This window comes from Oncorhynchus masou, chromosome 31 (assembly GCF_036934945.1).
Source record: "Oncorhynchus masou masou isolate Uvic2021 chromosome 31, UVic_Omas_1.1, whole genome shotgun sequence".
NCBI lineage: Eukaryota > Metazoa > Chordata > Actinopteri > Salmoniformes > Salmonidae > Oncorhynchus > Oncorhynchus masou.
In genome coordinates this window covers 44,474,302-44,488,948 of record NC_088242.1, presented here as the reverse complement: position 1 = coordinate 44,488,948, position 14,647 = coordinate 44,474,302, and the positions used below count along the sequence as shown (strand labels likewise).

General features: G+C 41.5%; 1 protein-coding gene across 2 annotated transcripts in view; it reads right to left on the bottom strand.

Moving 5' to 3' along the window:
• The window catches only part of LOC135523989 (ETS translocation variant 4-like), a 42,129-nt gene extending 28,013 nt beyond the window's left edge, over positions 1 to 14,116 (bottom strand). The window contains exons 1-4 of one of the 2 annotated variants that reach the window (XM_064951061.1): positions 13,850 to 14,116; positions 13,045 to 13,135; positions 12,754 to 12,801; positions 5,151 to 5,204 (exon numbers count right to left, since the gene is read on the bottom strand). In XM_064951061.1, coding sequence (XP_064807133.1) covers positions 5,151 to 5,204; positions 12,754 to 12,801; positions 13,045 to 13,135; positions 13,850 to 13,906 — 250 coding nt within the window. In that variant the 5' untranslated portion in view covers positions 13,907 to 14,116. The remainder of the gene's footprint in view (positions 1 to 5,150; positions 5,205 to 12,753; positions 12,802 to 13,044; positions 13,136 to 13,849) is intronic. The other variant, XM_064951062.1, reaches the window with a different exon arrangement.
• Positions 14,117 to 14,647: the final 531 nt, after the last annotated feature.

Sequence of the window (14,647 nt, the reverse complement as noted above, 5' to 3'; positions counted from 1 at the left end):
GTGTGTGGAAGATTTGTTTGACAATCGACTGAGTTCCCTCCCTGCAGCCAGATACATTGAAAACAAATGGGCCTGTCAGTATCCAACAGCCTCATTACAGATCAGATAGGGGGATTTGTCAAGCCCCCAAAAGTCAACATACCTCCTCCCTTTTAGGTATCACTTTATCGCTGAAAGTCATCCCCGTCTTTCGAATTTACTTAATTTCATAACGCTATTCAGTGAATCATATGTTAAGGAACACACATGTATTGTATTAAAGCTTGAAGGTCAATTTCCATCAAATACACAGTATAATTCAGAGGTAAAGGACATGTGTTTACATAACCTTCCCTCAGTGGAATTCTGCAGACAGAGCATGCTTGTTATCTGTTATTGAGGGAGAAGGGAACAGATAGATTTACCAGATGTGCAGGTATTGCACAATAACTTATTGTCCCCCCCTCTTCCCATCTCCTTCATCTAGCATTCCAGTGTCCCAAAGCCTGGCGCTCTGTTTTTACTCTCTTCATCCCTCTCGCTCTCTCCTTTTCGCTCTCTCTGTCATTCTCGCTCCCTTTCCCTCTATCTTCCACACCCATACAGTAACAACCCGACTCAGAAAACAACTTTTGATTTGCTGTGGCGCCTTTTCAATACGGCCTCCAGAAAACGTTAGGACTTTGTTTGCCAGCTTTGCGCCCTGTACTCTGAGTTACCATAACATCTGACTCACCTGTTTAGAACTATATTACAAGGCTGAAGAGTGATGAGTTCAATGGAATAATGCATAACCGGGTATGGGAACAGACAAGGCATTCATTTAACCCGCAGGGAGCTTCAATAGACTCACTACAAGTCGCAACCACAAACACGTAGAAGAATCTATCTATCTTTATGTCAATGGCAGCCTGTCTACTTGGAGCTTCCCATCACGTCATGTTGAATAGAGAAGCCCAAAAGAGTGTTCTGGCCATTGAGTACGAACAGCAGGAGCTAGCAGGAGTGCTGTCTGTCAACCTGAGCCCATCTCTGCTCAGACTACTGCATATAAGTGAGCTGCCTGTCAAAGTGAATCCCCAATGACCCTACGGATCATACCAGGGTCAACCATGGGCAGCAAGCTGGCAGTGATTGGCTGGGTTAGCCTAAGGTTAAGTAGACATGACCCTTGCGTGCCCTAGGGTTCATCACCACTTCCTCCTCCTCATTGTTGTTCCACAGACAGGAACAATATGTTTCACTGGGCATGTGTCACTGGGGCTAATGGGTTTTGAGCAGGGCCAGGGGGAACTCCGTTGCTAAGTTTCACACTATACAACTTCTGACTTATTTTCAGGTTTAAATTATGTTCAAAACATGTTTAATTGAGACTTTATCCATTGAAATTGCTATGTTAATTCTGCAAAAACAAATTCTGTTAAATATACCAATGTCCTCTTCGTCATCATTTTGAACGGACTCACCCATAAGGGCCTATTCAAATTGACAAAAATTGGAAGAGAGTCTGAGGAGACTGGTGAAGATACACTACATGGCCAAAAACATGTGGACACCCCTTCAAATCAGTGGATTCGGCTATTTCAGCCACACCCGGTCCTGATAGGTGTATAAAATCACACAGCCATACAATCTCCATAGACAAACATTGGCAGTAGTATGGTCCATACTGAAGAGCTCAGTGACTTTCAACGTGGCACAGTCATAGGATGCCACATTTCCAACAAGTCAGTTAGTCAAATTTCTGCCCTGAAAGAGCTGCCCCGGTCAACAGTAAATGCTGTTATTTTGAATTGGAAACGTCTAGGAGCAACAACGGCTCAGCCGCAAAGTAGTTAAATGCATAGTGCCAACTAAAGTTTGGTGGGGGAGGAATAATGATCTGGGGCTCTTTTTCATGGTCCGGGTTAGGACTCTTAGTTCCAGTAGAGGGAAACGCTACAGCATACAAAGCCATTCTAGATGAATTCTGTACTTCCAACTTTGTGGCAACAGTTTGGGGAAGGCCCTTTCCTGTTTCAGAATGACAATGCCCCCGTGCACAAAGCAAGGTCCATACAGAATTAGTTTGTTGAGGTCGGTGTGGAAGGACTTGACTGGCCTGCACTGAGCCCTGACCTCCACACCATTGAATACCTTTGGGATGAATTGGAAGAGCAACAGTGAGCCAGGCCTAATCGCCCAACATCAGTGCCCGACCTCACTAATGCTCTTGTGGCTGAATGGAAGCAGGTCCCTGCAGCAATGTTCCAACATCTAGTGGAAAGTCTTCCCAGAAGAGTGGAGACTGTTATAGCAGAAAGGGGGGGGGACCAACACCATATTAATGCCCATGATTTTCGAATGAGATGTTCGAAGAGCGGGTGTCCACATATTTCTGGCTATGTAGTGTATTTAGATTTTTCAATTTACATTACATCCTTGCTTTACCTTTCAACATGGCTGGCAATGTGACATTCTTGCTTTTTAGCTTAAAATTTACCATAAATATCACAGTAGACACTAGCCAGTAAGCATGCAAACTATTCAACAATGCAAGCAACTTTTCATTTAGTTAAAACATATTAGCTACACTCTTAAATAATGCAACCCTGGCATATTACACTCTTCAATAATGCAACCAGAGCATATTACTCTCTTGAATAATGCAACAATTCACAAGCATGTGCAGACAATTAAAGGGTTTATTTTCTTGTTCATACACACATTAAATGTACCTAGCACATAAGACAATAGCACAGTTAGCTAAGCTACCACTAGCTAGTAATGTTAGCATATCAAACATGAACGTTTACCTGTCTCATACGAATATAAAATACAGTAGCATTATCATACAGTGTCATTCATAGTATTGTATAGAGCTTGCTAGGAAGCAAGCTAAACAAAATAATTTCTGTATTCTCATTAGCTATCTACATCATAATAGCTAGCTACTAACGTTAGCCAGTTAGCTGAATGCTGAACCATAGCTAGATTGCTAGCTCTTAGTTCTACATGACAATATCAGCGTATTAAAGTTCCCTTAAAACTGGGGTCTTCAACCTTCTCTTGCCCAGGGAACCCCACACCCCAGGCAAAACCGCGACCCAGGGTCCCCCATCATATGTTTGCAAAAAATCATTTTCACATCTTGTCCTCAGGTGAGAATGATAATGACAAGGAGAGAGGTAATCAACATTTAAAAATTAATAGATTTGGAACATATATATATTTTTTTATTGTTCTGACCTCCCCACATTATAATTGGAAGAGGAAGTGTAAACTTTAACATAGCCTATTAGCTAGAAAGGTAACTCCAAACCTGGTTTTGCTAAGAGCAGCTGTTTAGCTGGTTAAACAAGAAATTTGGCCATGTGTTGGCAAACATTTATGTCCAAGTCAAGAAAGCTTACCAGCAGCACTTGCAGCAGTGGTAGCATGTTCATGGGTGGTTTTTCAAAGCCTATGTCAGATATTCCAGTAAGTTTAATACCAACGACAGTAGAAACTCCGTGTAATTTGCTCAATATTAGGAGTTAAGAAAAAAAGTTCACATCAGTAGAAAGAAGATATTCTGGTTTTCTGCTGTATGTATGTAATTCTACATTTGTTTATTCTGTTGTTGCTATCGATATTCATAAAAACATTTTTTTTGTGGACCCCATGGTTGAATAACCCTGCCTTAGAACAAATCAGGCTTCATTTGATCAACACCAAGTCATTATATGAGGTAAACACAAATTGCGACTAAAACATTGATCATTTCCTCGGGAGCTGATCAGGTCTTGCTTGCATAGCTAGATCAAATGGCTTCCTGCCTGGAAAGTGGCTCAGTGCAGGGTAGCCAAGCAAGGGGGAGTACACTGTTGAGATTACTTTTCTTAAAGCTGCGGCTACAAATGTAGAATATAACAGGATGTTACTGCAATTTCAGGTAAAAACTCAATAATACAAGTCTCAAATATAAGGAAAATGTCTATGCATTTCAGCTGTTCCAAAAACATTGTTCTGCAATTATGATTTTTACTGTAGGAGTGCTTGACTCAATGAGACAATTCTGTTTACACTGCCCTGCTTGTGCGATACCCCTGAAGGTAGCTAGCGGTCGAGATGTGAGCAATTCACAGCTTTTAATTCCATTATTAATAAGTATATATTCTCACAATTTATTATTATTATTTTTTTATGGGAATTTTACCCCGTTTTCTCCCCAATTTTGTGGTATCCAATTGTTTTTAGTAGCTACTATCTTGTCTCATCTCTACAACTCCCGTATGGACTCGGGAGAGACGAAGGTTGAAAGTCATGCGTCCTCCGATACACAACCCAACCAAGCCGCACTGCTTCTTAACACAGCACGCATCCAACCCGGAAGCCAGCCGCACCAATGTGTCGGAGGAAACACCGTGCACCTGGCCACCTTGGTTTAGCGCGCACTGTGCCCGGCCCGCCACAGGAGTCGCTGGTGCACGATGAGACAAGGACATCCCTACTGGCCAACCCCTCCCGCTAGGCTAATTGTGTGTAGCCCCACAGACCTCCCGGTTGCGGCCGGTTACGACAGAGCCTGGGCGCAAACCCAGAGTCTCTGGTTGCACAGCTGTCTCACAATTTATTATGATACCTCTCGAGAATCTCCTCTCGAGAATCTCCAACTTTCGTCAATGTAAAAAGGGCCTACCTCTATGAATGGCTTTAAATGAAAAGGGCACGGAGGACGCTGTTTGTAAAGCGCACACTCCCCTACAGATCCTGAATCCCCATTGTCTAGACACACAACAAAAAGGGAAACCCATTCAAATACTAGCCACGTAATTGTGTAGTACGGGAATTTGCTTTCCCCGCTTACACCTCAGACATACACAAAAGGGAATCTTTGTACCTTGACTCTGAATGATCTTTTACTGGTTTCCTGGGCCGATCCATTCAGCTTTCATAACTATGCAAATGGATGGAGGAGGACAATAGTAGCATCCAAATTCACCCATGATGAGTAGGTCGTATTAAGTATGTGTCTTGGAAATGCTTTGTTTCACAGGCAAAGATTACCGTAACTTTGACAAGTACAGTAGCTCCGCCCAAGCCTTGAACAGTTTAACATCTCAACGCTGACCCCGTATCTCAGTTTCTCTCTCTCTCCCTCACGCACACACACAGAATTCTTAGCAGTGACACATGCATTTTTTTCTTACAGTTTTCGGAGTGGAAATCAGGAACAAACTGCTCATCACTGTCAGGAACTTGAGCTGAAATCAGAAAAGAAAGAGAAACCGTTAGTCATGTCATGGGTTGAGCATAATGTAGCTAGCCTTGCTAGCCTTGGTGGTCGGTCTGTCAATTTATCTAGAGAGAGTGAGCACTATGCTAGCCTGCTATGCTAGCCTTTCTAGGCGAGTGAGCACTACGTTAGCATGCACGCTTAGCCTGTCTGATGCTAGCTACATCTCTCCATTAACTGAGCCAGTCTTAGTGCTTCATGCTGTCCAGCAGCTTTGCCAGTGTGGAAGCTCAGCTCAACCTGCCAATGGTCCTTGGCGGTCATGGTGCTGGGCCTCGTCAGACTCTTTCCTTGGCCATGACACCTGAGTCACTGCCTGGGTCCAGCCAGCACTTTTCCATGAGCGACAGATCAATACCACATAGTCAAGGGGGGAATGAAGCTTAGCTGTTGGACTCAGTCACAGCTACATGCTACCTCGCTCTCCTCATTTCATGTGGCATTTAACGTCTTGATGGTGCAAACACTGATTTATTTGTTAACTTTTCGAGCTGCGCCTTGGAAGGGTTTAACCTCAGTTATGCCTTGACCGCAGTCAAGCATCGTTACTGTGACTATTGACTGTGTCTAATTTTTGTTCTGACCTCAATTAGTGTCAGGAGTTCTTCCTGACCTCATGACCTGACCAGGAAAAACTCTGGGTCCCTTCTGATAACTCATTTTGGTATGAAGGACGATGCCCTGACCAGTAGCGGTGCGTGGGTAAAATAACTGGCGAAGCCAAGCCAGAAAAAAGCCATATTACAGCCTATGTGTTGTGATAATTGTGTTGTTTGCTCTATAACCTGTTAGTTCACATGCTTTGCTACAGTGATATATAAGCCTAAAAGCTAAGAAGACATGGTGGCAGAATAAATTCAACCACACCTTAATTTCATCACAAAACCGGAGAGCAAACTCTTTCTGGTGAAGTCCACAAAGCATATTGCATGTAACAAACCATTACATGACCTACAGAATGGTCAAGAAAGTTAATGTTTCCGACATTTTTGGACTTTTAAACAACTATTGATTTAGAACCGCGGAGAGTTACAATAAGTCGCAAAGAAAACAAGAGCCGCCTCCACTATTCCAGCACTATTTCAACTTCAATATTTCAATATCCTCTAATCACCTATGCTTAGTCTAATACATTGACAACTAAAAGATACCAAAAACAATTTTGTCCAATCAACTTAAGCTAAATAAGATGTGGCTGTCCATGGTTATGATTTCTGTGTGTCTGTGTGTGTGTGTGTGTGTGCGTGCAAGTAGAGAAAACATGTTAACTCACCCTATTTGTAGAGAAATGCCAATTCCATCCTCCTCTCTTTCATGTTGACGAAACCGTCTATGATTCTGTTATACAGTACAATTTTTATTTTTTTTGTCCTGGGCTACCTGCCTAAAATGCTTGCTCGCTCTAGCTAGCCTAACTTCCTTTTTATGGGCAACGTTAGCTAGTAAACATTAGCTTCTACATCTAGCTACATATTGAACTTCCATCCTCTCAGGCTAGGGGCACAATGTATGAATTTATGGTTGGATCAGATTTGTCGTTATAATCATTGGCCACTGGGAGAATTAAGTAAAACCACAAGTCCAAGTCCCTATCACCATCCATGGCTAATTTAGGAGAGGGACCATTTTAGCTAGCTAAGTAGCTAGCCACCAGATGCAACAATTCAAGTTGTTTCTGTCAATGACGTATTGCTCTCGATGTGATGGGATTTGAGGGAAGCCAAATCCAAACTGGCTTCCTTTCACAATTTTATTTTGGTGCGCTAGGACCATTCACAGTTGAGCTCACTCAATTCAACTCAACTGGCTATTATTTTATTTTAAAATGATCAAGGGTGGCCAAATGCTCGCTGGCTTCCCTTGCATTAAATGCTACGGGTGGCAATAATGTATACTCTTTTGACCAGTCAGGATCAGATAGATGCCTTACACATACAGAGACAGAGGAGTGCTGTTTCGCTTGCTCGGATGCTTTCTCCGGTGAGATAGAGTCAGCCTCTTGCCAATTGAAGGAAAATTAATAAAGATAAATTATTATTATTTTATTGGGGGGGGGGCTGACTTCCCTTGGCATCCATGAACACATGCCACCGGCTCTGACATGAGGCCTAACGATGGCAGCACAGGGTGATTTAAGACCTTAAGAGGTGCACTTACAGCGGAGACAGGGTTACTGTCACTCACGCAGACTAGCTATCGAACCAAAGTGGTGATTAATGGATCAGTACAGAGGTGGAGCTGCCTTCCTTTCCTCCACCCATGGATCCCATTTCAAGACATTCAGTTGGAATCGTATTCTCTTGGTAAATCCTGGCCAAATATCCACAGAGATATTTTTTGCCCTCATTGATGTGAATTGTGACAAGACGTCAGTGGCATGTAAAATGTGTGCATGTTGTTTACTTGTGTCTGTGTACTTTCCATCACAGAGCACAGACAGACTAAACAGCTTTTTAAACAAGGAAGGAAATCAGATGTCTTCTGTCGGTCTTACACCCTACCCACTCTAGTGGAGCTAGAGGACATTCTTGGTCAATCTAGATGCTCTGCGGCTAGTGAAGTGTTCTGGAATTCGTCACCTGCTTTGAAGCCTTTGAGATATTGTTCTTAAGGTCAAGCTAGAGGTGGTAGGAGGATGAGGAACTGAGAGAGAAGTAGGGGGAGCTGAGGGCAAGTTTAGGTTAGCACTATTTAGATCTTGGTCACAAGGCCACTAGCATGAATGAGTGATGTTTTGTTGAATTATTCTGTCATAAAAACATTAAAAATGTTCAACATTTACAGAAACACTGGACCTGGTGAAATAAATATTAATGTATTCATACTTGATTTTAACTTGCAGTCAGTTCAATTTACAAAATTATTACTGAAATTATAGTCAAATTAACCTTATCCTACCATCTAGGCCGTATCTGACTGAATTGTCGCAGTCGTTTTGTAAAACCAGCCCATTATGTATGGGTGCAACAGGGCTTGATAGTATTGTACTTTTCTGTTTGCTGAGATGTTCAGATCCAAATACATTTCCAATATCAATTGTCCTCCCAAGCACTGGACTTTGAACCACACAAACAGGTTAGGAAGTCCAGATTAGTGGACTGCCAATGTCCCAATGGGTGAAAAGGTCAAATTTACCCAGTGAGCCATGAGCACACTGGCATCTGAATCGCTACCCGTGGCTGAATGGCCTAAACCTCGCCTGCAGCCAGTCTGGAAACCTTTACAACAGGCACGAGTCCAATTTGAAAGGTTCCTGCTTTTTCATAAGCCTTTTAATTGCTTTGGTCTTGCACTTACGTAATGGTACACGTCAATTCATAGGAAAAGTTGATGGTTTACGAACGAAAACAAAATGCCACCACATGGGAAGCACATGTCCCCTCTCCACTCTAAAATGGTTTAAAATAATGAGAATAAGGAAGGTGAAAGAGTATAGTATTATAGGAAACCAAATCTGAAGTTTCATTTACTAACATTAAAAAGTCTCTCAAATTGAAACTCAAATGTGGCATAACCAAATTTACTTAACACTTTGTTTATGGAAAGCAGCTTTGTTTAAGGAAAAAAAGCTAGGGCAACTTCATAGAACCCTTTTTTCTTCAAACACAGAGCAAGGGCAACATCATAGAACCCACAAAGAGAAAGTTAGTAAGTGCCAGCGCCTGTGACATCACCCAGCCAAGTTAAAGAGCCAAACCTAGCCAAAAGGCCCCCTCTCTCACTTCAGCTAACAGTCCACAAAACAAAGCAGGGAAAACGGAGCGAAAAGAGGAAATAGGAAATTCAAATCCACTTTCACGTATTTCTGCCCCGCTTCCTGTGAGGAGGAAACCGGATGATGGCGTCTTGGAGCATGTTCAGATAAATGACATTGATTTCTTATATAATGCTGTGTCCTGTTCCTATACAGTAATACTATTACTCCTTTTAACTTTTGCCCTAAGGAGAAGGATAAAGTTGCTTTATGAGAAAGAGCAGAGGCCAATATTTAGTCCACCAGATCAAACAATAAATCATTTCCACCCGTTTCAACATGTCTAAAATGGAACACGTTGGATCGAGCTCAGAAAGGGAAGAGAAGAAAGAAAACATTAAGGATATCTGAGCGTCAGTGCGACTGGCTCGTAGACAAGAGCACAACCCTGTGCTTAGGGAGACAGAGGGAGTGTGTGTGTGTGTGTGTGTGTGTGTGTGTGTGTGTGTGTGTGTGTGTGTGTGTGTGTGTGTGTGTGTGTGTGTGTGTGTGTGTGTGTGTGTGTGTGTGTGTGTGTGTGTGTGTGTGTGTGTGTGTGTGTGTGTGTGTGCGTGTGTGTATCCGATTTGCTTCCAGGAACACCCTCGTCAAAGGCTTTGAGATGCAAGTCAGCACAAGACAGAAAATGTGTTTATATGAGCAAAGACAAATGTCCTTTTAAATGTTTTGTTATTTATTTCAGGCACCTTGAATTACTTTTTTTTCCTCAATGGGAGATCCTGGGAGGAGCATAGAACTCTGTCATAAACGCCAATGACAAGATGTGATAAGAACCTGAACTCTCTCTCTCTCCCTCCCTCTCGCAACCTTCCCGTCTCCTTTATTTCTTCCACACTCTCCAGCAGAAAACTCCCTCCAGCTAGCGAGTTTTTACAATGCGGGTGAATCCCTTGCAACCACAATCAGTCACAATGATAGGCCTCTAATTAATGCAACAAGACAGAGGAGTTCTGCCAGAACCGTTCAAAAACAAGCTACTATTTAGGGTTAAATAACACCGATAGTTACGCCACTGACTTCCACCCAGGCAGCTTGGGCTTTTTCATTCTCTCTATGGCCCAGCAAGTCCTCCTCTTGGCAATCTGTTGATGCAGTACAACAGAACACCATATCTACTGCTCTGCTATGGATGTTACCTTTATGGTTGACTAACTACAAATAGAATGTCCGTCAAAGGGATCAGACTTTGGGATGGTTCTCATTGTTGTCGCTTTTATTGGTGCTGGCTCTGTCTTTGTCTGTGGAGCGTGGTGGTGTGAACTTGCCAGTTTGACGCTGCATGAGAATTAGGTGCCCGAGGCCGAGATACAAAGAGAGCATTGTTTGCTGGGCATCATAAACAATCATTTTTCATAAGAGTCGAGGCCCATTTCATTGACTTGAACCCTTTTCACGCTAGCGTGCCGACCCGAACGGTACTGTGTTGGCTCGGGTATTTTCTTTTCACATTGGCCTTTCCAGCACAGTTCCAGCAATTATGGTGGATGCGTAACCGGACCAATACAGTACAGCTCGGCTCAGTAGTGTGAAAAAGGTATAGCTCAACTCAAGCATCCACAACAACTTCCTTAAAGTAGTTTGTGTCGATAATACTTCTCACAGGATCTGGTTATAGATTTTGATCTTGTGTGACTCATGGTCAATACTAAGGATGCTACTGTGAACTGTCCTCTACCATGAAAAAAAAATGGTTACTTCAAGATAAGCAGATAAGCTGTGTCTAGGGATAGTCATGCAAAAAATGCATAACTTTAGAAATCCCCTTTCCTCACAACAACAGTCTGGAAGCACCTCCCATGTAATCACTAGTGTACCCACTACTCTTTTACAATGAACACAGCACTGGCAATTCAAGACTCCTGTACATGTAGGTATGGAGATGAGCTTTTTGCTTTTCATTCAAGGCAATAAGATACCCTCTCGAGCCAAACAAAATAATGTTACATAAGTTATCTGGTTGTTTTGTTATGTACATTATGTATAATGTAAACCAGTCTCGGGTCTGAAAGGATTTGAGGTGCACTTGATTCAGCTTGGAGTTTGCACTTTTGGGACTTTTCTATTGGCTCCATTATGCAAATAAAATCAACCGAAGCACAAGTATTTGAAAGCATTTGACATACATGTATATTTGACCCAGGTCTGCTACAAATCACAGGATATCAATTTGGCTGGTTCAAGATGGCAGGCATTTTGTAGCAGGTTTCATTTCTTGTTTAGAGGTTGATTAAGTGTTACATATTGCCCTTCCACTTCTGGGCCCCAGATTTACCAAACATGCGTGAGTCATTCCTTAGTGTTGGTGTCCCGTCCTAACATATACTTGCTTCTTTAGAGCGCACATCATATTGTACCTTTAAACTCCACACTGCTGACAATTGATGATGCCTGCCTGGGTCCATTTCATCGCTATGTGCTTTTAGTGACAAGGGCCTAACATGCTGTTTGTTTGCATTGGCTGGGATTATTGGCACGCAAGGACACAAATAGGGAATGTTTACAGCTTATCATGTCCTGTCTATGTTCACCAAGGAAATGTTTCTGTCGTAAACATATCACTAATGACCATGTGTATTGCAACATAATGTTTAACTCCTCGAGCCTTTCTTCACCTCTTAAAGTGAAAAGGTCATTGTTTTACTGTCTGCGTTTTTACGTTTGCCTACATTTTCACGGAAACTACGTTTTGCTACTCAACCCTGTGTACTGTGTGTCTGACACTCACTAAAGCTGTGGTATTCAAAGTCGGGGTTACGACCCCTAGTGGGTAAATAATAATATTTTATTTCAATTTTTTGGGGAACAAAAAATTAAGAGTACAGATTATTGAATGGGACAATATAAAAACGTTTTTCAAAAAGATAATTTAAAAAAATATTATTTTATTGAGTATTTATTGGTTTATTTTCATTATGATAAGAGATGAAAATGCAATTAAATTGAAATTGACCGATTTTAAGTTTGTGTAAGATTTGGGTGGGGTGGGGTTGCGAGACATTCCTGTCCAAAAAATGGTGTCCCCAAATATTCTGGTCGAAAACATTGTGCTGAAAAAGTTTGAATACCACCACAGTAAAGTAAAATTGGCCTTTCCTGATGTCAACTAAATATTTGGTACAGATGACCAGGGGTGAAAATTTCACCGGGGACGGGCCCCCCCCACATTCTGGAATTACATTTTTGTCTCCCCCAGTTTTAGCATTGGCATGTGATATAAAACGAGGCAACAGTGCTTATGTTATCCGACTGGAGTGTTTATTCGACTAGAAAAAAAAACAAAAAAATTGTAACTCGTAAAAAAACATCCCCCCACTTCTAAAACCAAAGTTGTGCCCCTGCACATGACTAATAGTCAGATTAATTGTAATTATCATACTGTACATTCTTTCAGTCCCACTCTTTATTAATAAGTCTGTAGGGATTTAATTACTGATTGGTGGTGGTATGTGTTCTCATCAACCTAGCAGTCATCAACTGAGAAATTGAGATCAAACACACTCACAGCTATGTCAACAGACTCCTTTTGTAATGGATCATTTCCATATTAATATATCTGACCAAGGGTGGTCCTCCAGGATATCAATATCACTAATGTTCAACAGATCACATGCATATTTAAACATAACTATCTAACACATTCAAATATTGTTGACCTTTCCCTAGTCTCTGTTGCGATATGATTTATCATTGCCACTCTCACTGAAACATAGCAATTAATCAAAAAAAAAAGAAGAATTTAAGTAAATGCTGCAGGCAGTCTCACCTTCTGTGAGCCATGTCTCCTGAAGTTGGCTTAAATCCTGAAAGAGGTCTGAAAGAAGAAGCAGAAGAAAACGACATGATTACCACAGAACGACAAGATCAAAGAGCATTCACTCACAAGATGGTCTGGTCATGTCGGCTAGATCAAGTTTAGGCAAGTTAAGTCATGTTTATCAATCCATAAATAGGAGCCATACATCTGTATGATGCTTTGGTAAGCAGACCATTGACGAGGTAAACTTGTGTCACCTAAAGGGGACATTGAGAGCCGCCTTTGGAGCTCTAACTTTACCTTCAGATTCCTGAGGGGGTAATTCCGTGTCCATGTATTTCCTTTTTGCAGCCATCAACAGTCTATTTAGGGGCCCATGTCCTTGTGACTTCTGCAAAGCATCAGAAATATTACAGAAGTGGGAAATACACACAAACATGACATGTAGCCTACCTTTGATGTCATAGGCTACCTAGAACATTCCCTCGGTCACTAATTGGTTTAGGTAATTAGTCAATATGGCAATCAATACTAAAATAATCACATATTACATTATCTAAAGGATATTAAAATGATATAATTCTACTTTTTATTAGTAGTTGTATCCTAATTATTATTATAGAGTTGTAACTTTTGGGGTTTTTCTTTTTTGTTTTCATTCCAGAATGAACAAATATTGTCCCTACAAATACCATTGAGAATTACTCTCATATAAACTATTATCAACCCAATACAACCACAACAGAATACCAACGCAGCTTGTCACCGTAAACTGCAACAGTGTTGCAACACAAACGCGCTCTACAGTTCCATTTGCCCTCTCAAATTGTTAACCCATTTGCTAGGGGACACTGTTAACATGTCCTGTCTAGAGACAAGCAATGTGTTAATGAACAGTGTAAAATAAAAGCTTTCATTTAGTTTATGTAGTAAAACAATTATGCAGAACTTTTGATAGTTTAGAAGCGAATGAAAACAGTTTTCTTCGCGCACACAATTGCTTCAGCCAAATCTCATGCAAAGGGCGATCAGAGAGAAAGCCCGGTAGCCAAGTCCTAAAAACTGAGCACAGCATTTACAAATACATTACTTTATCCATACGTACATTTGCTAAAGTGTAAGGCACTTGCTGGTCCAAATATCCATCCATTTTATAATCCATCCGTTAACCGTTTGTGGTCATTTAGGCTGAGTTGAATGAGATCCACGCAGCCTGCAGGGAGAGAGGGAAGAGGGACAAGAGGAGCGATAGTTGTGAATGGAGCTGCGAGAAAGCTGCGAGAAAGCTGCATACATAATGAGCTCCATTCACATAAAATGCAGAGGGAAGCGATGGCGAGCTTTTACTCAGGGAGCTGCTGCCCCCTTTACAACGGCCATCTCTAGATGTAATACAACTTTGTCAAATTGCCATCGAAAGTGTTTTGGGGGGGGGGGGGGGGGGGTATTTTAGTTAACCCTAAGCCTTTTCATAACCTTAACCCAGTTCTCCGAATACATTTTTTTTACAAAAGCTGTATCCCTTCTAGACAAAAACCCTTTACTGCTGGTTCGTGATAGATCTCGCACAGTCGTCAGATACCGCACAAAAGTAAGCCTATTCAATGTGCCTCTTCTTTGCTCTTATAGTTATAAAATGTTATTTGTTGTTTATAAATGGCTTATATAGGATTTATGGAAATAATGGGTCACACTTTATTTGGATAGTTTGGATCATACTATCAACAACCTATCAGTTGACAAGCAACTGCTTGCTATAAGGTTACGGTTAGGGTTAGGTTTGGAATAAGGGTTAGTATAAAGGTTAAGGTTATGTTCAGAGCTAGGATTAGGGTTAGTAGATATTTAGTTGAAATGTTACTGATAGAATGTAGATAGTCTGTAGAGCATCTACAGATGGACT